The sequence below is a fragment of the Balaenoptera borealis genome, assembly GCF_965194805.1.
Source record: "Balaenoptera borealis genome assembly, chromosome: 4".
Lineage (NCBI taxonomy): Eukaryota > Metazoa > Chordata > Mammalia > Artiodactyla > Balaenopteridae > Balaenoptera > Balaenoptera borealis.
This window is the reverse complement of record NC_138861.1, coordinates 114,237,703-114,265,344: the sequence shown is the minus strand read 5'-3', so window position 1 is coordinate 114,265,344 and position 27,642 is coordinate 114,237,703. Positions and strand designations below refer to the sequence as shown.

At 49.8% G+C, this 27,642-nt stretch overlaps 2 protein-coding genes and 1 long non-coding RNA gene across 11 annotated transcripts in view; 1 reads left to right on the top strand and 2 right to left on the bottom strand.

The window, feature by feature from the left end:
• Positions 1 to 20,995, bottom strand: part of EVC (EvC ciliary complex subunit 1) — an 81,743-nt gene extending 60,748 nt beyond the window's left edge. For 2 of the 5 annotated variants that reach the window (XM_082389988.1, XM_082389989.1), the window contains exons 1-5: positions 20,582 to 20,994; positions 14,033 to 14,158; positions 8,240 to 8,323; positions 5,920 to 6,152; positions 4,404 to 4,488 (exon numbers count right to left, since the gene is read on the bottom strand). In XM_082389988.1, coding sequence (XP_082246114.1) covers positions 4,404 to 4,488; positions 5,920 to 6,152; positions 8,240 to 8,323; positions 14,033 to 14,158; positions 20,582 to 20,761 — 708 coding nt within the window. In that variant the 5' untranslated portion in view covers positions 20,762 to 20,994. Of the gene's footprint in view, positions 1 to 4,403; positions 4,489 to 5,919; positions 6,153 to 8,239; positions 8,324 to 14,032; positions 14,159 to 20,581 lie in introns of all 5 variants that reach the window. The other 3 variants (XM_082389986.1, XM_082389987.1, XM_082389990.1) reach the window with 2 other exon arrangements.
• Positions 11,838 to 14,026, bottom strand: LOC309627804. The gene is made up of 2 exons (XR_014243965.1): positions 12,554 to 14,026; positions 11,838 to 12,347 (listed from the first exon to the last, which is right to left on the bottom strand). It is a non-coding gene; the product is annotated as an uncharacterized lncRNA (long non-coding RNA).
• A 2,267-nt stretch (positions 20,996 to 23,262) lies between the features above and the next one.
• The window catches only part of EVC2 (EvC ciliary complex subunit 2), a 146,350-nt gene continuing 141,970 nt past the window's right edge, over positions 23,263 to 27,642 (top strand). For 3 of the 5 annotated variants that reach the window (XM_082389985.1, XM_082389982.1, XM_082389983.1), the window contains exon 1: positions 23,263 to 23,555. In XM_082389985.1, the coding sequence (XP_082246111.1) occupies positions 23,355 to 23,555 (201 nt within the window). In that variant the 5' untranslated portion in view covers positions 23,263 to 23,354. The remainder of the gene's footprint in view (positions 23,556 to 27,642) is intronic. The other 2 variants (XM_082389981.1, XM_082389980.1) reach the window with 1 other exon arrangement.

The following is a 27,642-nucleotide window of genomic DNA, read 5'->3' as shown; positions in this document are numbered from 1 at the left end:
CACTCTGTTCATCCATTCTTCTCCCGAGTTTGATTAGCTTTTATGACCATTATTTGAACTCTTTAATCAGGTAAATTACTTATCTCCTTTTCATTAAGGCTTTTTTCCTGACGTTTTATCTTGTTCTTTTGTTTGAACATATTGCTCTGTTTCCTCATTTTGATTGACTGTGTTTGTTTCTATGCATTAGGCAAAACAGCTACCTCTCCCAGTCTTGAAGAAGTGGCCTTGTAAAAGATGAACTTTATCTTTCAACCTTGCCCTAGCTCATGGTTGTCTCTCAAACCTTTGTGATTGTCTAAGCAGCCTAATTTATTCTTTTTCATTCTTTTCTTTTAAAAAATTAATTTATTAATTTATTTATTTTTGGCTGTGTTGGGTTTTCATTGCTGCGCATGGGCTTTCTCTAGTTGCAGTGAGCAGGGGCTACTCTTCGTTGCAGTGTGTGGGCTTCTCATTGCGGTGGCTTCTCTTGTTGCAGAGCACGGGCTCTAGGCGTGTGGACTTCAGTAGTTGTGGCTCACAGGCTCTAGAACGCAGGCTCAGTCGTTGTGGCGCACGGGCTTAGTTGCTCCGCAGCAGCCTAATTTATTCTTGATGGGTCCCACTTGTTTAGGGTATGCCAAGAGTGTTAGTCATGAAGGAGCTGTTCACCAGTTTTTAGGTCTTTTTCAGAGGGATCTATTTCATATGTAGCTATAGATTCAGTGTGTCCATGGGAGGCGATGAGAACAGGATCTTCCTATGCCATCATCTTGGACTGCCCCCGTGGTAAGACATTTTTAAATGCACGGGTGAGCAAATGTTTTTCTCCAAATGTCCACAAAGTAAATATTTTGGAGTTTGCAGGCCATACTATCTCTTTTGCAACTATTGAATTCTGCTGTTACAGCATGAAGGCAGCCATAGGTGATGTGTAAAAGAATAGGTATGGCCAGATTTGCCCAAGGGCCATAGTTTACAATCCTTGTTTTAAGGTTTGTTAAACACTCTTCTGTGCCAGGCTAATATATATATTATCTCAAGTGATCATCACAGCAGGAGGTTGGTACAATATTCCCCATTTTACAGATGAGGAACTCTCAGTTGAGAAATCTGGACAACTGGCCTCATGTCATGAGGGACATCCATGAGGGACAGACCCAGAACTCTTCACCAACCTTCATTATGCTTGCCAATGCTAATAAGCTCTAAAAAGACAAAAATTGTCTTGATTTTCCATCCACTGAAGTCTGAGGCTATGTACAGTAACATTCTTTTCTCAAGATGTTAATCTCAAATCTATTTTCTTTTTGACCCCAAACTGAATCAGTAACGTTTAGAGGTCTTGTCCCATTCCTTTGAATTGTAAAAACTTTTTAATTTGGAATAATTATGGACTTAGAGGAAGATGAAAAACAGTACAGAGTTCTGTGTGCTTTGTCCCCAGGGGTGACATCTTACATCACTGTGGTACAATATCAAACCTGAAAATGGACATAGGTCCAATAGAGTTAACTATAGACCTTACTCAGTTTTCACCCATTTTTACATGCACTCATTTGTGTTTATATGCGTGCATGTGGTTCTATGCAATTTTTCCCCATGTATTGCCACAATCAAGATAGAGAATTTTCCAGCACCAGGAGAAATCCACTAGTCCTAGTGCTCCTCTGATATTAGCCACCCCCCTCCCACATCCCCTGATCTATTTTCTTTTCTGCCATTCTGCTTTTAAAGGTTACAACTCCACCTCCTAGACAAGCCCAGCACCAGTGTCTTCCTCCTCCAGGGCCACCAGAGAGCTCTAAGCTTCTTGGCTGCACAGTGGTCACGTCTGGTCTGAGTCACTTCTGAACCCTGACCTGTGATAGTGGATCTCTACCAGAGAAATGAAATTTGAAGTCTTTGTGTAACACGGTGCCCTCCTGTTCCCCATGTTTCTCTAGGTCTTACACACGATGAAGACATGCCCTGCAGTGAATGGAAGGCCATGTTTAGAAAGCAGCTCTCCCAGGGTGGCAACGGTGTCAACCAGACACATTTCTATTAAGCACCTACTATGTGCAGGGCACTGTTCTGGGCTCTGAGGATACACAGACCTTGGACTCAGACAAACCTCATTTGGGTTCTGACTCTGTAGTTTACCAGCTGTGTGATCTTGGGCAACTGACTAGACCTCTCTGAAACTCAGGTTCCTCATGAGTGGAACAGCACTGAGGTTTCAATGAGATCAGACATTTAAAGTGTTTAGCCTAGCAGAGTTTCAGTGTTTCATAAATGATGCTGTGATGACGCAGATCACACAGACCAACAGAGCCCAGAACTTTGCCTACAGAGAACTTTCAAAGTGGGACTTGACTTCCTAGTAATTCCATGGAGTAAAAGCTGGAAGTATATTATTTTCACACCTTTCCTAAAGTGGCCCAGAGAGGGGAAGTGACTTACAAAAAGTCACACAGTTCATAAGTGTCAAAGGGTAGACTAGAACCCAAGTTTCTAATTCCTAATCTGGTGTTCCTGGAACTTTCCCGGGTTCCAGCTTAAGTATCTCCCTCCAGGGAAGCCTGACCACCTCCCTGAAGCCTACACGCCTTCAGGTCCTCTCTTACATGCCCTCATGCTACTCCATCATTTGCTTTGTCATACTTTTTGCCTCTGTGCATTTTGTGCAGTCTATTGACTGCCATCTCTCCCCTGGACAGTGGGCTCCATAAAGGCAGGGGCTGTCCCAAGTATTGTGTCCAGCAGGGCGGGGAGGCTGCCCACAGATGAGTGACGGTGAATGCTCTCTTCATGACAGTAGGCTGCTTCCCTGTGGGCATTTGCTGGCCGCTCCAGGGGCGAGGGGCCAGGACCACGTCACTCACCAGCTGGATGGGGCTCTAAGCACAGAAACAATCACCCTCCAGGGAGCAGAGCCTTTGAGAAAATCGCCAGGGCCACCTGCCCCCAAGCAGGACCAGGTGTGGCTAAGTGAAAGCAGGCTGCAGCTGCAGGTGGGCTCGTGCCTCATGTCCATGAGCCTCTGCACGGGGGTCTGTGGGGCTGTAGGAACAGGCTCGATTTCTGGAATCCTAGGATGATTTACGGTTTCAAATACTGGCACCTGTTTACGAGGCCCGTTCTGCTCACACAGAGCAAAATTTCTTTCTGTTGCATCCTCAACTTAATATTCTTTTATTTCTCCTGTTTACAATGAAGCACCTGTGGGCATATCTGTCTTTGTCTGTCTCTCTGTCACTCTCTCTATCTACCCCTCCCTTTCTTTTCCCAACAGGCCTTCTCTCTCCTCCCTTCTCTCTGTAGGTCTCCTCCCTCATTCAGTAATTCAGAGGATGTGTCTCATGGAGAAATAATTCTTTTTTTTAATTATTATTTTATTTTAATTATTTATATTTGGCTGCGTTTGGCTCTTCGTTGCTGTACGCGGGCTTTCTCTAGTTGCGGCGAGTGGGGGCTACTCTTCGTTGCAGTGTGCGGGCTTCTCATTGCGGTGGCTTCTCTTGTTGCAGAGCACGGGCTCTAGGTGCACGGGCTTCAGTAGTTGTGGCACGCAGCCTCAGTAGTTGTGGCTCACGGGCTCTAGAGAGCAGGCTCAGTAGTTGTGGTGCACAGGCTTAGCTGCTCTGCGGCATGTGGGATCTTCCTGGACCAGGGCTCGAACCCGTGTCTCCTGCATTGGCAGGCGGATTCTTAACCACTGCGCCACCAGGGAAGCCCAAAATAATTCTTTTTTTTTTTTAACCCCAGTGGTCTTGCTGCCTGGCTAACCCATGGAGGTTCTGTAGCTACAGGGGGACTCATCCCTCTGATTTTCTGTAACCTGGATCCAGTATGGATCCATGTGCATCTGGCAGAGACCAATCTTGTTTCCTCATGTCCATGGCTCTGATTTCTCCTTCCTTCACTCAGAGAATGCACACCCACAACAAGGTACCCAACTTCCTATCTCAGCCCCAACTTAGAACTTTATGACTTAGGGCCAGTCTCCACTCTGTGCCTCAGTTTCCCCATCTATAAAGTGGACATAATGATGGCACCCACCTCGCCGGGTTGTGTGAGCTTTAACATAACCACCGGTGTAACACCCCCAGCACCTAGTACATAGTAAGCACTCATAAATCTTATGATCACTATTATCATTCCTCTAAAAATCCTGTTCTCTTTGGTCTCCATCAGGAGGTGTGCGCAGAGAGTAGGTACCCAGCTTTCTGCTTTTAACCCCAATGGCAATGGGTAAAGTAAATCCTGCTCCCCATCTGCAGGCACGAATTGCTTTTCCATTTTGTGGTCGGACGCCTAACCCTGCTCTGCCTTCCCCTTGTGGCAGCTCCGCTGTCACCGACACCTGTTTCCCAAGGGTCTCCGGGACTCCATGCACATGGAGAGCCTGTCTCCCGGGTCCTGAGTGCTCCACCTACCATGTGCTTCTCCTGCCTCAGCGCCGTGTCCAGATGCAGCAGGTCTTTTAAGTGAAGGTTGTAGATACACAAGTCAAGGTCCACGCTGAAAAGTCCAAAGAGAAACAGAAGAGACTTTCAGAGTATTTGAAGTGCGGAGTAAGGTTACCGAGTTATCAGTACATCCCTGCAGGATAAGCCACGGTGCATCCTGACTCCAGTTTTTAAATTCTGCGGCATGCAGAGATTGCTCACAGCCACCCCAGGTGCATAAGAGCAATCGAAGTAGCCATCTGAAACCCACTTGTGACCAGAAGGAAGCAGCTGCCCGAGACATCAAAGACAGAACACAGGAAGAGATGGAAGGTGAGAGAAATGAAAAAGAGCACTCCCCCACAGGCCCCCCCGGCATTTTCATGTCTAGTGTCACGTGTCATCCTTCCTTTCTGCCATCATGTACACATTCTCACAGCCATTTACAGATGAGGAAACTGACTCAGGAAATCAAGGGTCAGAGAAATCAAGTAGCGGTCACGTGGTCACAGGGGCAGATAATTGGCAGTGTGAAGATAAAGGCCTTTGACCTTTTCTCCGACATAGGCAAATGCATTTTAAATGACTACAGTCCACCTGAACTGTTCAAGTCCTCTTCGTCCGAATAGGAAGAAACACCCCTTCCCAGCCAGGCAGGGGAGCCAAGAAAGCTCCAATTCAATGAAGTCCCTCCTTCCCGGGGCCACCTTCAGGGTCAACACCAAGCTCGGGGTTCTGATCCCACTCTTTCCACAGCCCTGAGCCAGGCCACGCCTGGTTCAAATCACCCAGGGCTCCTTGGACTCACGGAAATTCAGATCTGAGAGAGGCCTGAGGACTGACGTGCAAACCTGCTGACTAGTTTTTTGAGCACCTACTGGGTGCTGAGCCTTACTCTGGGCTGGACAGTTTGGCGATTTAGAGCATGGGCTGCAAGATAAGGTGGTGGGGTCACACCAGGCTCCAACACTCACCTGCTGCGTGACCTTGGGCAAGTCACTCTGCCTCTCTGTGTCTCATTTTATTCTTTGAAAATGAGGGCAATATTAGCAGCTACTACACAACCTTAACAACGTCGGGCTGTTGAGAGGAATTAATTCATTGACTGATTAATACTTGTTCATCACTTGCCTGTCCCAGGCTCCCACCGGGTGGTAGTGCACAGCTGTGAATAAGACAGACCTGCTCCTCGTGCTCAAGAGAGAATTAATCCCTGCAAAGTGCTTAATATTTTGTACACAGAAGACACTCAGCCAGTGCTAGCTGCTGCTATGCAGTGCACGGGGCAGGTCAGTGATTAAAGGAGGTCCCCTCTGTCTCTCCCCAGGGCTCAAGCCTGGCTCCCTGACCCCCATGCTGGCCAACACCACACATTCAGCTCCAGCTCTGACACCGGGTCGCTGTGTGTCCATGGCTGAGTCCTTAACCTCTCTGGGCCTCCATTTCCTCCACTGAGCATGATACAGCCTATCAGTCTGCATCCTCCATCCCACCCCCTCCTCACCTCTCGCAGGTCAGTGCCTCGGGGAAGCTGCTCGCCCCCAGAAAGGTGCGGCCGAGGAACCTGTCGTCGCTGGCGGCCGAGTGGACGCTGGACGAGGAGCTGCAGTCGTCCTTCTCAGCCTGGCTCAGGCTCCCCAGGCTGCTGGAAGGCGATGCCTCCACGGGCTGGTTCGGCAAGACTGGCTGCTTTAAGGTTTCGTGCAGAGATGGGTTGGAGGAACCGTCGGCCAGAGGCTGGGGGGCAGGAGAGAAAGTGTACTCTCAGTCCACGTGACCCATCGTGAGTGTTCCTGTAATTCCACCGGTGACACACGCGGTGGCTCCCAGGACGGCCAAGCCGGGGCAGGCAGGGAGGGTGTGAGTGGACACCGCGGAGCTTCTGCCCTAGGGGCACGGCCACGGCCCTAGGGGCCTTCGTCACAGCTCTTGTCACATCACTTGTCCCCAAAGGCCAGCCCCTCTGCACCAGGCTCCTCCCCTCCAGCTATCAGCCTGGGTCTGTTCCCCGATGGCCCACCTGTACCTACCCTCGGCTGCCGGCTCTGACCTCCCCAGCAGCCCGCCTGCCCTGCCCCACCTCTCCGGCTGCTGTCCCAGACCCCAGGCCCACTCTGTCCACTGACCTGCCCTTGGATAGACTCAAAGCCCCTTAACAAGGAACTCAAGCCCCTTGCGCTGCCATGACCACACATGAGGTCATAGCCTAGTGCCTGGCACAGCCAGAGAGCTCAGCAGATGCCAGCCATCCCTACGTCCAGCTCCGTCTCCTGCTGCTCCCAGAGGTGCACGCCCAGGGAGCACTGAGCTGGTGGCCAGCGCCAAACCCTCACTATCATTTTGTGCTTCTGAGCCTTTCCAGACTCTTGTCCCCCTGCCTGAAACACCCCTAACTCATTGTCTGCTGGGCTGAAGCATCCCTCCCTCCAGACACAGACCGCTGAATCTTCCTACCCTGATCCCCGGGCCTAGCCCACACGGGGTTCCACAGGACCCCGGTCATTTCTGTCCTGCCTGCTCTCACACGCCATCCTGCAATACCCGCCAGGCTGGGAGGGCCTCCAGGGTGAGGACAGTGCTCTCCTGACCACTGGATAATCACCAGGGCCCACCACAGAGCCTGCCTAGCACGGGATCTGATGGCGAATGAACGCCCCAGGTCTGGGGGTTTTGCACCTTCACCCACCCACCAGATAGTGAAGGAAGTGGTTCCCAATGTGTGTTCCGGGGAGCAGTCTCATGAACTATACAGTTACTGCTCACTGTGAGGGTTCCACAGAAAAATTAGTTTGGGAAAGTCTGCGTGAACAAGGTAGAATCATTTCTTTGGTACAGGAATTCTCAGCGCTTTCGATAGGCTCTGGCTGTCCTCAAAAGCAGATAATAATTTAAAAAACTGAACATGTACTGAGTGCGCAAACATCACACACTGCTCTAAGCCCTACGCCTAATTCCCTATCTCACCCTCAAGACAACTGGGTGAGGCAGGAGGGCCCTTTACCCCCATTTTATTGATGAAGAAGCTGAGGTCCTGAGAAGTCAGGAAATGGCCAAGAGTAAACGGCTGAGATAGGAGCTGGGTTTGAGCCTGTCCTCTTTATCTCCAGGAGAGCAGGCAGCACTTTCCTCAGCTTACTTGACCAGGAAACTATTTTTTTCGTGGAGCATCACATAGGCCGAGGGCTCCTTGAAACATCAAGGAATATGCTGCTCTCTGCAAAACTCCCAGCCACAGGTGTGAACTCCTGGCTCCAGGTGTAAGACCTGAGGGTACGACTCTTGCCCTGCCACTTCCTGCAGTATGACCTTGAGCAGATCATTAACCTCTCCCGGCCTCAGTTTCCTTATGCATAAATGGAGAGAACAATATTATTTACCTTATAGGAATGTTGCAAGGAATACCGAAATGTGTAATGTATGACAAATGATTAGCACTGTGCCAGCCCCACAGTAAATGTTCAGCGTCAGCTGCTGGCATTAGTCCCAGGGTCTGTAAGGATCAATGTTAGTAACTTGTTAGTATTTGTACTAGTGTTAAAAGGTCAGGGCAGATGCTGCCCTACTGTGCTGTCACCTGGTGTCCCTGTGGATACCTTGCTTTATATACCATGGGCATACCCTGTCCCTGACAACACTGTCATAAAATGGATTAACCCTAAAGTCATGCTCCATTACAAAGCCACAAAATTATCTCTATTAAAATGACTTGCCATAAAATCCTCAAATAGGACCCCAAATTGCACATTTAATCCCCCTTCTCCTACCCCAATCTCTAGCACATTACTGGTTAATTGCATTTCTAAGACGGAGCTCAGGACTCTCACCCGGAACTTCTGATTGATGGGATAGACGACTTTTGCCTTCAGTGCAAACGCTGTGATATTGCTATTGAAAGATGGCTCACATTCCTGGGAAGGAAAAAAAAAAACAAATGGCATGGGGGCTTTTGGTAAAATGAAGGACAAACCACCAAGAGTTTCCAAAATGCCACATCCCATTTGTAACAGTGGCCTCGGGAAGGGACCATAATAAGCACATTTAGACCCAAGTAGTGCTCACTTGCTAGAAGGATGGATGGATGGATGGAAGGATGGAAGGATGGATGGATGGATGGATGAATGGATGGATAGATGGACATACGAATGGATGGACAGATGGACAGATGAATGGGCAGGTGGATGGATGGATAGATGGGTGTAGGGATGTGTGTGGGAGGGATAGATGTACAGATGGGTGGGTGGGCGAACGGACCGATGTTAAATAGCACATTCTTCATTTAATTCCAAGCCTTCAGCCCTGGAAGAAGTAAGGATTTAAATAACTTGACAACACCAAAAGTTTTCCTAAAAATTGTGAACCACTTTTTGGTGGAATAAGGAACCAAATATTTTTAGCACTGCCAGGTGTACAAGCGCTTACGTGTGGCAATATTCACGCAAGGCTTTTGATTAGACCCTTAAATGAAAAGTAGTGGTTGGACAGGTCTTTTCACTTTTCTGAGCCTCAGTCTTCGCAGACAGTAAGCAGGTAGCGCATCTGGCCCCAAGGACGGTGCGGACAAAGCTCCCAGCAGAGCTGCTGGAACACAGCAGAAGCGAGGCGACGGACAGCTATACGTCACGGCAGTAAAGAGACACCAGCAAACACTGCTCAGGAACCAGCTCCCCAACCGCAGCTCGATGGACTGATTCGTGCCTGCTCCACACGACACAGAAAGGCCCCACATCCTTCCCATATCGCTCTCCTGTCAGGGTCGCCCCTGCACTTTGCACGGTCGGTGCTGAATAAATGCTTGGCCACAACCAGCGGGTGAATGAAGTTGAGCGGGCAGCAGTTCAGGAGCCCGGCGCTCCAGGCCGGGAGGAATCTCTACTCAGCAATTCTGACCTGGCTGGCAGGTGAAAACTGCATCCACATCGATTCCAACGCTTTGCAACTAAATCTTAAAAAAAGGAACTCCGTAACAAATGACTGATTTCTGATTGCTGAGTTCTCCTTGGAATTACATATCCTATCACGAGGAAAGCGGAAGAATTTATCGCTTCCTCACGTTGTGTGACGTTGAAACAGCACCCGACAGAGCCTGTGACGTGGCCTGTATACATGTCCAGAGAGGGTGTCACCGTGTGCCCTTCAGAGCAGGGCAGAGGGGAAGCTCTGGGGCAAGGGCCCCAGTTCTTGTCATGTCTATCTCTGTCTTCGGACTCGCAAAAACAGACTTAGATGACAAGAATGGGGAAAGACCACCAACATGTGGTCCTTAAACTTAAGGACCATTCATACGTCCACCTATCCATCCTTAAACTTCCAAGGACCCTGCCATTTCCCAGGTGGGGAAGATGACACAGAGAGGTTGAGCTGTGCGCCCAAGGTAACACAGCTATTAAATGTCAGAATCAGGATTTGAATCAAATTCCCTGGCTCCAGAGTCCCTCCTCTTCAGCTGACACCATCCATCTCCTTCGACATGACACAAATGAGAACAAGAGGAAGAGCCATGCTTTGCCATGCCCCAGGGACACAAGTTGGATCCTGAGATACTTGTCGCTCCCATATCTGCCACATCCAATCGACCACAAATCCCACCAACTTAACCTCCTAAACATCTCTCAAATCCACAGCCCTGGCCCAAGCCACCATTATATTTACCCCAAGGGGCAGCAATAGCCTCTTACCTGGCTCCCCATCCATGTACTGAGGGCCTACTATGTGCTGGCACGTGATGCGTGTTTGCTCATATCCTTATCACACAACAGTCAGCTTGGGGAGGTTGGTGCTATCACGATCAGGCCCATTTTACAGAAAGGCAAAGGAAGGCTCAGAGGTGGACACTTTCCAATCCATTCTCCCCCCGTGGCCATCAAAAACCATACAATTCCCATCACTTCCTGGCTTTCCTTGGATCCGAGGGAGCAGAGCAAGGCCTGTCCCCAGCTCCCAGCAGCCAGTCCCACTCTCTTAGCTGGGGGACTGGTACAACAGCAAAGCGTGGCCGTAAGACTAAAAAGGCTGACTTCAGAACGGGTGACATAATCTGTGGGGCCCCGTGCAAAATGAAAACAGCGGCGGGGTGGGTGGGTCTTACTCAAAATGATTAAGAATTTCAAGACAGCAGAGTCCAGAAACTGGCGGGGGGCGGGGGGGAGAAGGGGGCATGGTGACTGGACACGGGGTCTGTGTGACCATAGGGCACGTCCACCTATGAAGCCGGCCCTGGCTGATGGTCCAGTGGAAACACGTTTTCAAGGAACGATGCAAAAGCAGAAAGAGCACTGTGCATTTTTAAACTTCTTCCAAACAGAGGTGAAAAGAAAGGACGGAATGAAAGGGGTAGAAAATGAGAGGAAGGCTTGGTCTCTGCCTTCCAGGAGTGCATCTTCTAAAGAGGAGACACCAAACAAACATTGCACTTCAGGGGAAAAACATAATATAGGAAGCAAAGAATATAGACGCAGGGGTCCACCTGAGATAGACAGAAGCAGAACCTGGGAACCGGGAGCCTGGGCTGTTTTTAGTTTTTCACAGCTCTTCTTCTTATTAAGTCCTCCAAAGTCCAATCATCTCCCCAACCATAGCAACACAATTATTCAGAAAATTGGCTGTAGTGCAAATTTACAATGTAAAACTTCTTCAGCTGAAGCAGTGCGATTATTCAGAAAATTAGCTAAAACATAATTGTAGGAAAAGAAAAGCCATTTCACTCTCTGAGAAAAGGTGCTCTTTTTGGCAAATGCACAAATACCTCCAGAGGGCAGGTATGCACCCTCCCTCCGCCACAGCCAAAGGACAGAAGGAGGCTGGGGAGTAGCATGCCTCAGAGCCTTCTGGAATTTTGTTTGTTTGTGGCTAACATGAGCTATTTATCAAAACAGAGTTCATGCAAGGAGTGGCGTGGACCCCAAATGCCTTGGTTTTCTGGGCATTGGAGGATGTCAGGGTTACAGCTCAACTTGCCCTGTCAAAATCAGCCCTGCCCTCATTCCTTGACAAGCTCAGCCTGCAGAAGGCAGGGGCATTTTGGCAAGCCAGTCACCGGAACGGGCAGATCTTTAACTTAACTCTTGGCAATTATTAGCTTGATAATGGGCATCGGCGAGGCACAGCTAATGGTTAACAGGTAAAACATTACTAGGTGGAAGAAATGGGTTAGACTTCTGGGGAGGTGGAGATCTGGGTCCCCGGCAAAGATTGACTCATTCTGTGGTAGGAGGGTTCACAGAGTTGATTCATGGGTGACCCTGTGGGGCCGCCACCACTACTGTCAACGCAAAGCTAAGAACCCTGAGGCTCAGAGAGGTTATGTCTCTTGCCCAACATCACACAGCACACAGGTGGCAGAGCTGGGCCTGGGTTCCAGGATTCTGGATCCCAAAGCCAACGTTGTTTGTATCATATCTGAGGCTGCCCTCTGTGTGAGAAGGGTTTTTTTTTTCAAATATGTTTATTGAGATATAATTCATGCAACTGAACCATGTAAATTGAATACGTTTCGGTATATTCACAGATATGTGCAACCATTACCACAGTCAGTTTTAGAACATCTTTATCATCTCAGTAGGAAACCTGTACCCTTTAGCTATTACCCCTACCCCTCCCATTCCCCACGCCCACCCTAAGCGACCACCAATCTACTTTTGGCCTCTGTAAGTTTACCTGTTCTGGACATTTCAGATGAATGGAATCCTATAACATGTGGTCTTTTGTGACTGCTTTCTTTCAGTTAGCATACTATTTTCAAGTTTCACTCATGTTGTTTTTACAGCTGAACAGTATTCCATTGTATGGAAGCACCACATTCTGTTCATTCATTCGTCAGCTGATGGACATTTGGGTTTCCACGTTCTGGCTATTGTGATTAGGGCTGTCAGGAACATTTGTGCACATGTTTTTGCATGGACATATGTTTTCATTGCTGTGAGCAGGGTTTTAATCCTATGGGGTGAGGGGAACAGAGGCATAGAGATAGATGAGGGAGAGAGAGAAACTAAGACAGGGAGACATCACAAAGCCACACTGTCACACTCTCACACACAGGCCCACAGAGATGCACATGGAGAGAGACACACAAAAACAGACATGGACACGCAGCGAGATGCACTGATACACACATAGACAGACACACATGGAAAGACAAGCACCTGGAAACAGAGAGGCTGGGAGTGTGAGCTCGAGACACACAGCACAGACGAGGAAGGGTGGACTCATCTCCGGGAACAGCCAGGCGCTCTCTCTTCCTCTCCAGCTCCCCATGTCTCAGCCCTGGGAGGGCAGCTGATCGCTCCACGGGGTCTGGCCCAGCGTGGGGAAGGGAAGCCCTGTCTCCAGAACCCTTGGGAAGTACAGACACGGGGGTGACTCGAACACTGAATTTTCAGCTTAACTAGAAGCTTTTCCTATTCATTTCCAACTTTTTGGTGAAATTTGTTTTAGAATACCCAACGCACTTTCCTTGCTTGGTAAGCAGAAGCTGCAGAACATGACTGAGTGTCAGAGGCTGCGGGGAAGCAGCCCTCCCAGGCAGGAGCTGAACACCCCCAGGCCCAAATCTCAGCTACGTGACTGAGGACAGTGACCTGGCTCCACGAGGCTCAGTTTCCCCATCTGGAAAATGGGCAAATAAACAAGGTCTACATCATGGGGTGCTGAGAGGATTGCATGAGAGAATTCACACGAGTGTTTACATCACTCAAAAGTGACACGTGAAAATGCCTGGAACTCAGTAGATGCTAAATAAGAAACTTGGTTCCAATCTTTCCCCTTTTCCCAGCACCTCTCTCTCTCTCTCACTCTCTCTCTCTCTCCCTACCTACCTACCTACTTACCTACCTATGTAGATGTCTATATTCACCTTTGGGCAATTGAGGCTGGAGTCAATTGAGCAAATGACTGGAGTCTGGTCCCTTCTAGGGACCAGGAAGTGACTAGAAAGAACACATCTTTGGAAGAAACGCCCTCTCCGTCCACGGAGCTTATGCAGGAAGCGATGCCCTATGGGCCGATTCAGGCTGGACGGAGTGGGGAGGGGAGCAGCAAGGAAGGTACAGGGAGTATCCATCTTTTAACATCTCCATCAGAGGCCCAGAACTCCCACTCCTAGATATTTACTTCAAAGAAATAAAACAAAATGAAAACAAACAAACTTACACACCAACATTCACAGAAGCCTTGTTCAGAATAACCAAGCACTGGAAACAACCCCCACTGTGACACATCCCCACAGCGGGCTGAGCAATTAAAAGGGACAAATGACAAGTGCAACGACGACCTGGATCAACAGGCACAGAAAAGCACGTGATTGCATTCATGTAAAATTCTAGAACAGCAAAACCAGTCATGGTGATGGAAATCACAGCAGTGGCTGCCTATGAAAGGGGCACTAGAGAACTTTCCGGAGTAAACGAACGTTCCCGATTGGGGTCTTGGTTACAGGGGTGTATACACTTGTCACTCATTAAACTGTAAGCTTAAAATCTGTGCATTTTTTCTATGTAAATTATACCTCAAAAAGAAGCCTATTGGGACATGAGATCTGCTGGGGCTCCTCTGGATGAAATCCAGGTAGGGCACGGGACACCCAGCGTGAGTCTCTTCCAATGCACCCCAAACACCCAGCTTACGTTCAGAGCCTCCTCATCCTTTGAAGTCGGTGCTTCTCTCTTCCTCCTCCTGGATGGGGAGCCGGTTTCCGACGGGGTCTGAACGTTAGACTCCAAATTCTTGAGCAGACTCTGAGCGTCATCTTTCTAAAATCCAAAGGTGGGGTGGGGGAACACATTGAAATTGGTCAGCCTAGTGCCCCTGTGACAATAGCCATCAACTCCCCACCCCCAGCCATCACAGCTGCTCATCTCTGCTCCGGGCCTGGCCCTCTGTGTGCAGTGCTTCCCTCCACCTGGAGTCAGGTCCACATCCTTCAAGACTATCCAGGTGTCACCCTCCTGACAAGCCCCCAAAGCCCCATCTCAGCGTGTCCTCAGGACCTGGAGGCAATACTTGGATCAAAGCTCATTCCAGGGCTTCCTTGGTGGTGCAGTGGTTAAGAATCTGCCTGCCAATGCAGGGGACATGGGTTCGAGCCCTGGGCCAGGAAGATCCCACATGCTGCAGAGCAACTAAGCCCGTGCACCACAACCACTATAGCCTGCACTCAAGAGCCCGCGAGCCACAACTACTGAGCCCGCGAGCCACAACTACTGAGCCCACATGCCACAACTACTGAAGCCTGTGCACTGCAACGAAGAGTAGTCCCTGCTCGCTGCAACTAGAGAAAGCCCGTGTGCAGCAACGAAGACCCAAGGCAGCCAAAAATAAATCAGTTAATTAATTAATTAATTAATTTTGAAAAAGCTCATTCCATTGTTTTTCTGAGTTGGTCCCCACTTCCCCAGCTCCTGTAGCCTGTGAGCTCCTTGGGGTGGGGTAACAGCTTAACATGGAGAATGACACATAAATATTAAAATTCCTGTTACTTCCTATAATGTGATTGGATAATTTTTAAGAAAATATCTTAGGTAACCTTAAACTATAGAATGGTTTCTGTTGTGAGCTACAGTTGATGCTCATTATTTGTGGATTCTGTATCTGCAAACTTGCCTACTTGGTAAATTTATTTGTAATCCCCCAAACCGACACTTGGGGTGCTTTTGCGGTCCTTCCTGGACACGAGCAGAAATGTGAAAAATGTGAATTGCCCGATGTGCAGTTTCCAAATGAGATTGAAGAAGGCCACACTCTAATTTCTTGTCTCAGCTCATACTGCAAACAAGTGTCCTTTCCATGTTCTATTTAGTACCATTCTTTTTTAGCACTTTTGTTGGTGATTTTGTTGAAAATGACCCCTAAGTGCTGTCTAGTGTTTCTAAGGACAAGAAGACTGTGATGTGCCTTATGGAGAAAATGTATGTATTAGATAAGCTTTGTTCAGGCATGAGTTATAGTGCTGTTGGCTGTGAGTTCAAGGTTAATGAATCAACCATATGTTAAATGAGGCACCTTTAAACAGAAACACACATAAACACATGTATTGATTGGTTAATGAAAATATTATGACCAGGATCTTGTAGAAACAAAACCCTGCATCTCCCCTGGGAGCAATGCTTCAGTATTTGCTAGTCCTGCGTTTGCGCTGATTTTATAGAACATAATTATCTACTGTATTGAAAATCCTATTATGCCAGAGACACTTATCAAGCCCCTCTTTGACCACTGGCTGCTCATGGATATAATCTTGAACTGAGGATATATCACCAGTTTGTCATTGAGTTAGTCACCAGCTATTATAGAGCATCTACTCAGTGTCAAGCCTTAATCTAGTCACTGGGAATAGAGTAATGAACAAAACAAACAAAGCCGCTGCCTTCATGGAGTTTACATTCTAGTGACAGAAGAGAGACATAAGCAAACAAAATAAATATATAGTGTGTCGGAGGTGTAAGTGCTATAGGGAAAATCAATGGAGGATGGGGGAATGGAGAGTGATGGGAGGGGAAGGCCTCTTGGACAAGGTGGCATTTGAAAAGAAACTTGATGGAAGTGAGAGAGCAAGCCATTCAGATATCACAGGGACAAGCATTTCAGGGTGAGGGCACAGCAAGTGCAAAGGCCCTGAGGCACAAGCATGCTCAGCATGTCCAGGGAAGCCCATGTGTCTGGAGCAGTTGGGGGTGGGGTAGGCAAGGTTAGATGAAGCCAGAGATTTGGGGGTTGTTTGTTTAGCAGCCATAGCTGACCAGCACAAGGCTTCTGCAGGGAAGGACCTGGTCCAATCACTGTAAAGACTCCAGGAGAAAAACCTCAGTCACCCAAGGAGGAGTATCAGATTTTTTGCTCCCCAATTAAAAATGGCCAGGAGATCAAGGGTCACCAGCCATTTCAGGACAGATTCTAATATGAAAGACAAACCCCAAAACAAACAAAAGGAAAAAGCAGGCAGGAAATAGACACTGCATGGGGAAAAGAAAACTAAAAACAAACAATTATAATATCCTCAGAGAGATAAGAGAAGATTTTACAGTCACAAAATAAGAACAGGCTAGTAAAAACATAGACTATTCTGAGGACAAAAAGAACTCTTGAAAATTAAGAATATGAAAAACTCAGTACAAGTATAAAGTTGAGAAAAGTCTCCCAAAAAACAGCATAAAAAGACAAAGAGATCGAGAATAGGAGAGAAGGAAGATAATTAGAGGCCCAATTTAACCAAAAACTGATAGGAGTTCCTGAAAGAAGCAACAGAACATAGAGAAAGAAAAGAGTCATTAAAGAAATCAAGAAAATGAATTTCTCGATTGAAAGGGCCTTCTGAATGCACAGCACAATAAGAAGCATTAGATTTCCCCCAAGACCCATCCTGGTGCATTTCATATACTGGGAGTAAAGAAAAGATACTTTAAGATTCTACTGAGGAACAGAAGAAAAAAAAGAGATACCATGCAAAATATCAAGGATCAGAATACAACCTGATTTCTCAACATCAACAACGGAAATTGAAAGACAAATGGAGAAAATGCCTTCAAAATTCTGGGGGAAAATTATTTCCAACCTGGAATTCTATAACTTAACTACTCTAACCAAATTAAGTATAAAGACAGAAGAAAGATATTTTCAGACATAGAAATTCTCAAAAGAACTTCCACCTATCCTTTTCTCAGAAAGCTATTGGAGGACGTGCTCTACCCAAATGAGGAAATTAGCCAATAAAGACAGTGTAGGAGATCCTGAAAGAGGGTCCAACCCAGGAGAGAGGTGAAGAAGTTCCAGCATGATGGCCCCAAGAGGTCCCAATGGTGACAGCAAAAGCCTACAGCAGCTGTTTCTTGAACTTTAAGAACAGAGAGACCATGAGAGGGCTTGTTAAACACAGCTTGCTGGACCCACCTCCAGAGATTCTCATCGGTGAGTCTGGGGTGGGGCCCAAGAACTGGCATTTCTAACAAGCTCCCAGGTGATGCTGATGAGATTGCTCTGGTTCACTATGAGAATAGCAACGGTCTAGAGGCAACCGGCTCATATTGGAGAGTTCAGAAGCTTTCTGGGAGAGAAGTTTTCCCAGAAGATAAAACAGATCAAATACCTAATGTATTCAAATGCCTTGAAAGAAAATGTAGACAAATGGGGGAAAGTTTACTGTTAAACAGATGATAAGTACACAGAATCTAAGCAAATGAAAAAAACGGGTAATTATTAATTTCAGGGAAAACAAAGTATTGTGCAAAAAAGGAAAGTAATCATAAGTACAGCGGATCCTTGGCTGACAGTGAATTATGTTTATGGAATTGTAATAACGAAAACACCAAATACTGATTTCACCAAAATTACCCCATAACCACACAGGGAGGTGGTGATGGTGGATAAGGAGGGTGTAAATATGAAGGAGGGGAGAAAAGAGAGCTAAATCACTCCGCACTTCCGCAGTGGGAAGTCAAGCAGCCATGTCAGCAGGTTATTTAGAAGTAAATGACCAAAATAGCCAGCTGAACAAGAGTCGAACAAGATGGCTTCTGAAAAGTGGGAAATGGTTGCAAATGAACATTTTAAATTATGTGCATGTGTAACTTTGATGCAAAAAAAAAAAGTTTTAATGATGAAAGAAATAAAACTAATAAACAAAAATAAAACAGAAACCACAAAGGGAAAGTGGTGCAAGACAGAATTATGAGCTGGGTGACCTGGACCAGAGGAGGAGAACAGAGTGCCCGGGACCCAAGAGGGAGGAAGTGTCTGATCCAGCCTGAGGTTGGGAACACTTCCCTACATGGTTTTCTTTCTGGGTCCTGAAGGATGGGTGGGACAAGAGGCAAAGAACAGATGTGCAGAAGTGCAGCGACATCTGGGGATCAAGGGGATTCTGGGTGGCTAGAGCATGGGCGCCCATGCCCCAGGGAAGGTCAGTCGCCTTATATACCATGCGAGGAAACTGGACGTGATCTCGTGTAGGCAACCAGGAGCCACTGGAGGTTTTTAACCAGGACAGTCATATTGTTTCTATTTTAGAAATAGAAACTAGAGGCAGGAGACAGAGGAAAGGAGGACACTTAGAAAGGAGTGATACAAAGGTCACATCCAAACCATCAGAAAACCCAATCAGCCTTATCCTTGAGCCAGAGCCCCCTCCATAGCTACAAACCTGGTCTGAGCCGCCACCACCCTCAACTGGACTAGTGCAGCTGTGACCGACCAGCTGTGCAAACCCGGACAGCTTGGTGAGTCTCTGTCAGCCTCAGCTTACTCAGCTGCGAAATGGGCTGCTCTATCATCTGAATGTTTGTGTCCCTTTCCCTCTCAGTTAATGTGTTGAAATTCTAACCCCCAAGGTGATGGTATTTGGAGGTGGGGCCTTTGGGAGGTGATTAGATCATGAGGGTGGAGCCCCCCATGAATGGGATTAGTGCCCTGATAAAAGAGGCCCCAGCAGCTCCCCTGTCCCTTCTGCCATATAAGGACACAGCAAGAAGTCAGTCATCCGCAACTTGGAAGAGGACCTTAGCCAGAACCCAACCATGCTGGCACCCTGATCTTGGGCTCTTGGCCTCCAGAACTGTGAGAAATAAGTTTGTGTTGTTTATCAGCTACCCAGTTGATGGTATTTCTGTTATAGCAGCCCAGACTAAGACAGATACTAACTACCACCTTACCAGGTAGCGGATGACTAAACACTCTGACTTAGGGGTTCAGACAGACTGCAGTTGAAGTTCAGCCACTGTTCATTCATCATGTGACCCTGGACAGAGAACAACCTTGCAGAGCCTAGATGTCCTCACCTGGAAAGTGAGGCTGACAGTCCCCCCACTCAAAGGCTTGGAGTGAGAATATAGAAACAAATGCCTGCAAACTCCTGGCAAGAGGCCTGACACTCAGGAAAGGCTCTGACGTGTTACTTCCCTCTTCACACAAGGAGCCAGTGTCTCTTAATCACCAGCGGGATGTGACAACCTCAAACTTACCTACAAGCATCTTGCAGTATGTTAATTTCAACTTTTATCACCCCTTTGCAGCACGACACGCCCCTGAATTCACCTGCCATGTGAGATGCTTACATCTGCTGGCTGCATCCCCTTCTCATGTGGGCCAGGAATGGGGGAACAAAACCACACCACCTTATCTCAGATCCCACCAGACTTCATCCCTCAAAGAGGTCAAAGCTGCAGGGACCTAAAACAGTAATCATACCACCACTGATGGAATGCCTGCTGTATGCCCGATACCTCCACACAACATCCGATTCCATAACAACAACTGCCATATGAAGCATCCATTAATCCCTTTCAGGCAGCCACCTGTGACCAATCCCATCCACCTCCTATACAGTGGCTTTGGGGTTAGACACACACGCCTGTCATTTGGCAAGTTATTTTAACCTCTCTGTGCCTCAGTTTCCTCATCTGCAAAATGGGGACATTAATGGAACAAGCTCACAAGCTGTTTTGGAGAGTCAATGAGATCATTTTCAGGTAGAAAGTGTAGCTCAGCACCCAGCATACAGCCAGAATTCAATAAATGCTAGCATTTTCATTTTCCCATCACAGAACTCATGATGGGGCTGTGTTATAATCAAGTGTTTACTTGTAATCTGTCCATCCAGAGGCTGTGAACCTCCAGGGGCAGGAGCAGGGTTTATCCTGTACACTGATGTAGTGTCTAAGCCCCTAGGCCATGCCTGGCAGTAGAAGGTGCTCAGCAAACTTTTGCTGTGTGGTCGAATGTTGAATGCATGATGATGTAGCAGCTGGGACTCAAGAGGAGCTAACTGGCTAATGCACACAGCAAGGAAGCAGAATGGACATCCAGGGGCGGGGAAATCCCCTGCCCTCCTGTCCACCACGCTGAGCTCCGCCCATAAGTCCAAACGCTTAGTGCTACAGATGAGGAGACTGAGGCCTGGAGGCCTTCATCAGCTAAGGTCACACAGCGTTGTCAGATGGAGCAGACACTTCGGGGCAACTCCAAGCCAGAGCCCTTCTGTCACTTGGCCGGCTCCCTCTGAAATCACTGTCTCCAGCCGCCTCCCGGAGCAGAAGGGGAATCCCCCAGGGCAAGACCTTTTGCGAGCGATGCCCAAGATCACGCTCAGATGGACTCGGAGAAGGGGGCTGGAAACCCGGACCACAGGGCCGAGGAAGACCGCGCCCCCGCGCCCCACACCCCGGTTGCCCGCTCGGCCGACCCACCTGGTGCGGCGGACGCGGGCGGGCGGCGCGGCAGCCGAGCCAGAGGCCGAGGCCGAGACCGAGGCCGAGTGCGGTGCCCAGGAGCACGGCGGGGACCAGCAGCGCGGGCGCCGGCCGCACCGCGTCCCGGCCCAGCTGCAGCCGCGCGTCGCTCCCGCAGGTCGCCGCGCCACGGGCCATCGGGGGTGCTCAGGCGGCCGGCCCGCCGCATCCCACCCGCCGCCGCGCGCTGCCCGCGCCCGCCGCTCGGAGCTCCATCCCCGCCAGGTCCTCAGTGGACCTGGTCCCCGGCGGGCCAGGGGCGCGGCGCGCTCCGCCGACTCCTCCGGCCTGTGCTGCCTCCTTCCTCCAGCTCCCCTCCGGCTTCCCGGTGCTGCCCAGCCGGAGGGAGGAGCCTGGACCCTCCGCCCAAAACTTTGAACCACCCCCGCCTCCAGCCCTGCCTTTGCACTGAGCATGCCCGGCCAGAGGCGTGCTTCTCAGCCGGGAGGACCTTTTGGGAGGAGTCTTGTTTTGCACGGGCCTCTTGACTTCCAGAGGGGGAGGGGACCACAGCCAGGGAGGAGGGTGGTGCTGGGTTGTTTATTGAGTGCTTAGGATTTGTTAAGCATTTAGCCTGATGATCCGAGTAACTTTCTTAACAACCTTCGGAGATGGGCACTATTACGCGCCCTTCCTCCTGATGAGGGTCAGGGTCAGCACTAAGTGATACATTGCAAGTCTGACTCAGCCTTGCTCCTGACCTCTACCAACTGGCCCCCTTTGGACCGCACAGGCCGGCCTTGCCTCTGAACTTGTTTGCCTGCAGACTCCTGTTTTAATGCTATTTTCTTCCAGGATGGTCGATGCTTTCCTCTAAGACTACATGTAGGGAGATTGTTACACTCAGCCCCTGCTAGCCAGGAGGTGCCACGTGGTCATTCATTCGCTCAGCATTTCCAGAGACCCTGCTGTCTGAACCAGCGCCAGGGCAGCCACCAACCAGACAAGGTCCGCCAGGGAGGATTTCACAGCTGTGTGGGGAGATAGGCAGAAGAATTCAGCAACTGTTCTTTCTTTAAGCAACATTTACTGATGCTAGCTCTCTTTCTGGGTGCTGGGGTACACACACACACACACACACACACACACACACGTGCAGGCGCGCACGAATGCACTCACACCCCTAACCTTTGGAGCTTAATTCCCTGTGAGGGCCAGAGCAGGGGTACCATGGGGATCTCTGGGGATCCAGAGAGGGGTTTTGTGTCCTTAACCTGGATATCCAGCTCAAGTTTCTGGTTTTTTCCATCATTTCCTCTTCACTCCTTCCAAGTTGGCAAGATGGGAACTATTATCTAGATTTACTTTTTATAGATGAAGAAACTGACAGCCAGACAGGAGAAGTGGCTCATTCAAGGTCTTGCAATAGGAAACTGGGCACATATATTCACACCCGTGTCTGTCTGGTTTCAGGACTCACACTCTCTGCCATGCGGTGCTTCTTAAATGTTTCCTTAGGAGCATCTCCAAGGCTCCTGGGAACATATATGAGGGCAATAACCAGAAGTTCTTGCTTTATGCTGGCTATTTCTTTGGATACTCAGGCTTTTATTTCTTAAAATGTAGTGTTCTTTGCATCTTACTTTATTATAAAATTGGTTGCATATCGAAATCATCCTTTACTCACTAATAGAATTAATGCTCCAGCAATATGCTAGCATTTAGTCTTTGGCCTTGTCTCACTCCTGGCACATGCTGCGTACCCGCAAGGACAGTGTACCTCGTGCGGAAAGCTTGGCTAATAAACTGTCAGATTCCCAAACCCCATTGTCTTGTCCCTGTCAAGTCAGGAAAGGACGGTCCTCGGAGGGGCAGGGTAAGAAGGAGCACAGGTGCCAGGCTTCCTGGCCTGAGGCTGCAGACAGCATGACAGGCTGCCCTGTAGGAAGGCTGCAGGAGGGTGAAGAGGTGTAAGCTGTCGCTGCGGGCCCAGGGTAGTAACAGCCCTGCTGTCACGGAGAGTTCTGGGAGTTTGCTCAGCTGCTGCCTCCTGGCTCCAGACACCACCTCCCCTATTTTTGGTTCCCCAGAGAGGTCCCCCAGTGGCTGTCCTGACTACCTGCCCACCCCTCCCTCTTGGGGGAATGTGAGGGTGGCTTCTTGGACATGTCCAAGGGCTCATCCACAGCAAGGGTTCACACAGTGGGAACCTCACTGGGTTGAACAGAACCCAACAGGACATGAACAGCGGCCTTCCTCTCTCTGAGCTGCCTTTTCCCTCCCAGCCCGTCTCCTTGCTGTCCTGTATCCCCATGACCCTGCCTCTCCAAAAGTTTCACAGTTCTCTAATAGGGGGCTGGTGGGCCTGGGCACACTCCCGATTCAGCGCGGTGTGTGTGTGTCAGGGAAGCCTTGCTGGAGGAGGTGAGTCTGAGCTGAGACTTAGAGAACGGAGGAGGCATTAATGGAGGGGCACTTGGAGCCCCTGAAATCTTTGGAAGCAGGGGTCACCCAATCTGATTTTGGTAGACCCCCCGGCTGGGGCGCGATCAAACTCAAGTGTGGCCGCCCAGCGCCCGCCGCGCCAGCCTGGCTCCCTCCCTCCCACGCCGGTCTTGGTCCTCAGCCTCCTCTCGTCCCGCCAAGCCCCAGATGCCTGTGTCAGTTCCAGAAAACTTTCCGCGGAGGCTCTCACTGAGCATGCTCGGCGGCGGGGCGGGCCTGGGGTCCGGAAGCTGCTCCAACTCGGCCTTCCCTCGCCACGTCTGGGGTCTCTCGTCCCTGGCTGGCGATGGGCTCGGCGGGCGCCCGGGGGCACGCCACGTGGGTGCTGGCCGGGGGCCTCCTGGCTGCCGCCCTGGCGCTGCCCGCGGGGCCCGGGGACCGAGGCCGGCTCCCCGCGGACCCGGGTCCCCTCTGGCGCCCCCTCGGCGCCCAGCCTCCCCCGGATCCCCGCTCGGCTCCCGGGGTGGGGCCAGAGCAGACCGCGGAGGTAAGGAGGGCCCGCCCCCAGTCTCGGGTCTGAGTTGGGAAGTTTGGCTTCACCTTATACCCGCGGCGGGGAGGCCCCTTCGGGTTAGGGAAATTACCCTAAAGGGAGGGCGGGATCTGAGTAGGATGCAACGGGTGTTCCTTTCCGCTTGTGGCCAGAAAACTCCCTGGAAAGGTGGAGACAGCGGTGTGGCTGGTGGCTGTGGGTTTGGACCTTGCCAGAGGCCGGGTCGATCCCCCTAAGCAGCCTAAGAGCTCTGTGACCTCGGGCAGGTAGCGTCACTTCTCGTGCCTCGCTCTCCTGATCTGTAACTATTGCAGGGTCCACCCCAGAGGGTCGATGTGAGAGTTTAGATGAGTTCAGGAATGTAGGTAGAGCATCTTACACAGGTGAGTGCTTCGGGAGAGTGTAGCAGTTGATAAAAGACACTATTGCTGGGGTTTTCTGTGACTGCAAATTTAGCCACTTTCTACTTCACCCTGCCCCTTCCTGTGTGGTCCCTAACTTGGGAGGGCACAGAGCTCTGGCTGTCACCCTAGATTTCCCCTCTCCCTCTGCCAAATCTGGTCACCAGTCCCCCTGCCTTTTCCTCCTAATCAGTTCTGATGTCTACTCCCCACTGCCTCACCCACCTGGCTGCATCCACTAGGTTCAGTCCCCACCCCTCAGCCTCTGGCCTTTGATGATTGTTTCCTCTGGGTCACCCTCACACCCTAATTTCCCGTCCATTCCTCCCCCCACCTCTAGGTGACCTGTCCATGGTATACACCTGACCACTCTGCCCTGCCCCCCGCTCGCCACGTATATCCCCTTTCCACCCTGACCCCTGTTGCAAATCCAGGCTTCTGTTCCCAGGAATGTCTGTCCAGTGGTCTGGCCCATCGCTGCCCTGTGGTCCTCCCAGCCCTCCCCCAGGACCCGGCTCCTCTTGTCCTGTTGAGTTTTCTACCTGTAGACCCCAGGGTGCCTGCTACACTTGCTACAGATTTTTAGGTCTCTTAAATGAGATTCCCTTCACTGTCTATGATTAATTCTTAGGTTTTCACTAGAGAAGACAAAGTAATGCTGTGTCAATTTACTGAGCTTTTATAAAGCTCATGATGAACATTTTCACAAGATCCTTTCACTTGCTCCTGTCTGGTGTGGTGGGAAGTATCTGGCCCATTTTGCTGATGAGAAAACCAAGGCCCAGGGAGCCAAGCCCCCAGGCCTGTCCTGTGCTCTCACAATGGCCCCCACGTTCAGAGCTCACTCACCTGTCCTCACCTGATCTTTCCTTTGGGAAGCCAATGCCAGAACATTTACATGGATGCTTGTTGCTAGGCTCTACAAAAGAGTGCTTTAAAAACCTGAACCCAAATGCTCGCATTAACTTATTATGTCTCCCCTCCTGCAAAGGATGAGCTAACAGCCAGTTTACAACTGTTTCCCAGTTGTTCTAAAACTGCTGTGTCCAGTACATTGGCTCTGGCCAAGCTGTGGCTGTTTGAATTTAAACGTTTCAGGTGCCCGATGGCCCCATGTGCTAGTGGCTCCCATATTGGACAGCCCAGACCACAGAGCATTTCCATCATCCCAGAAAGTGTTATTGGAAGTTTGTCAGAAGGAGAGAAACAGTGAAGGCGTGAGTGGACAAGAGGCTTCTGAGTGTTTACGGAAGGCCCTTTAGGTACCAGACTGTTCTGGGTGCTTGAGATACAAGGGAACAAGACAGTCTCTGCTCTTAGACCTGCATTCTTGGGGCAGGAGAAAGACACTAAATGGTGTTAATCTATAGTGTGGTAGTTGGTGGTCAGGCTGTAGAGAGGAATACAGTGGGCAAAGTGGGCTGGCAGATATAGCCTTGAGCACCATCTAGACGGGGTGGTCAGGGAAGGCGCTTTTAGGAGATGACAGTTGAGCAGAGCCTTGGATGGAATGAGGGAGGGGCATGGGTGATTCTGGAGAAAAACTTTCCAGAGTGAGATCATAGTGAGGGCAAAGGCCAGAGGTGGGAAGTGCTTTGTGTGGCCCAGGACCAGTAAGGAGGCTGGTGTGGCCTGAGGAGGGGTGGGGGGAGAAGGGAGGAGTGGAAGGAGGTGAAGCTAGAGGATGAGGAGGGGCCAGATCAGGAAAGGCCCTGTGGCCCATGCTTAAGACTGGCTGTTATTTTGAGTTAGATGGAAGCCATGGGTGAGTCTTGAGCAGAAAAGTGGCTTGCTCTGACTCGTCTTTTTAAAACATCCCCATGGCAGGTGTGGGAGTAAAGGATAGAGGGCAGAGGTGGAAAGAAAAACCAAGAGAGGAGGCAGGTGGGAGACCAGGCAGACGATGGAGGTGAAATGGACCAGGGAGGTTAGTGGAGGGCTGCTGAGAAGTTGTGGATTGGGGATATATTTTGAAAGTAGGGCCAGGGGATTTGCTGGGATTGGATGTGGGTTGAGAGAGAGGAAAAGAGGAGTCAAGGATGAAACCACGGACTTGGGCCTGAGCAGATGAGAGACTAGAGATACCATTAGCTAACATGCAGAAACCTCGGAGGCCATCAGGAATTCTGATTTGGTCTTGTTGAGTTTGACATACCTATGAGGCATCCAGGTAGAGATGTACAGGAGAGTGTGGATGGGTGAGTCTTGATCTGAGGGAGAAATCTGAGCTGGAGATCTATATCAAGGAGTGGACAGTGTACACAGGCCTTTAACCCCACAGGGCCTGGCTGAGTTGCCCTTGGGAGTAAGTATGGTTTGAGAAGAGTGAGGCCTTAGGGCAGAGGCCTGGAGCAACACCAGGGCCAGGCATCCAGCAGAGGAGATGAGACCAAGACTGTGACCCACAGGTCAAGGGAGGAAAGTATTTCAGGGAGAGAGGGCTCCCCAAAGATGTTCACATCCTGATCCCTGGAACCTGTGAGTGTATTACATCACATGGCAAAGGGAGATTAACATTGCAGATGGTGTTCAGGTTGCTAATCAGCTGACCTTATAAAAGGGAGGTTATCTTGGAACATCCCGGTGGTCCCAGGGTAATCCCAAGGGTCCTTAAAAATGGAAGAGGGAGGCAGGAGAGAGTCAGAAGATGTGACATTGGAAGGTCAGAGGGATGCACTGGGAGACCTCAACCCACTGCTGCTGGCTTTGAAGATGGAGTAAGGGGCCGTGGGCTAAGGAGTGTGGGCTGCCTCTAGAGGCTGGAAGAGGCTTACCCAGAGCCTCCAGAAAAGAATGCAGCCCTGCAGACACTTTGATTTTCGCTCAGTGAGACCCATGTCAGACTCCTAACCTCCAGAACCGTACAGTAATAAACATGTGTTTGTTTTAAGCCACTCAGTTTGTGATGATTTGTTACAGCAGCCGTAGGATGCTAATACACTCACATACCAAATGCTGCTGGTGAGTTGTGTGCAATAAGGATGGAGAACTGGCTGTGAACTGAGGCCTTGTAGAGGTCCTGGTGACCTTGTCAGGAGCTGTGTCATCTTGGAGAGGGGGATCACCAGGGAGGGGAAGGCTGGATATTGAAGGTGGGTATCGACTGGCAGTTGGTGTGGTGTGTGTGAGAGCAGGCGTTCACGGTAGCCAAGGAGCCCCCAGAGAGTCACCCCTAGGCTAGTGATACCCAGGATCTGGCGAGACCTCAGGGAGCCATAGCCAAGGGTCCCCAAGGGTCCCTGGCACTTGAGGGCTTCCTGAGTCATTTGCTACCTGGGTCCTGCCCCTCCCCCTCAAGTGGAAGCGTCTGTTGGGAAGGGGACCTCTGTCCCTCGGTGAGGTCAGGGACCTGGCACAGAGCCTGCCGTGTGGCAAAGGCTGGGTGAAAGAATGGATGGAAAGTTCCAGGGGCAGGGGTCGTATAGGCAGACGTGTGTGGGAGTTGGGTGCCCCGTGGCACCACTGTTTGCCCCAAAGACCTCACGAATGAATTCTAGTCTTTTCTGGTTAACAGACTTTAGTTTTCAGAACAGTTTTTGATTTTAGAAAAATTGTACACATGGTAAAGAAAATTCATATATATTCTCCCCAATACACAGTTTCCCTTACTATTAGTGTCTTACATTAGTAAGATACATTTATTACAGTTAATGGTCTAACCTTGATATGCTATTGTAAAA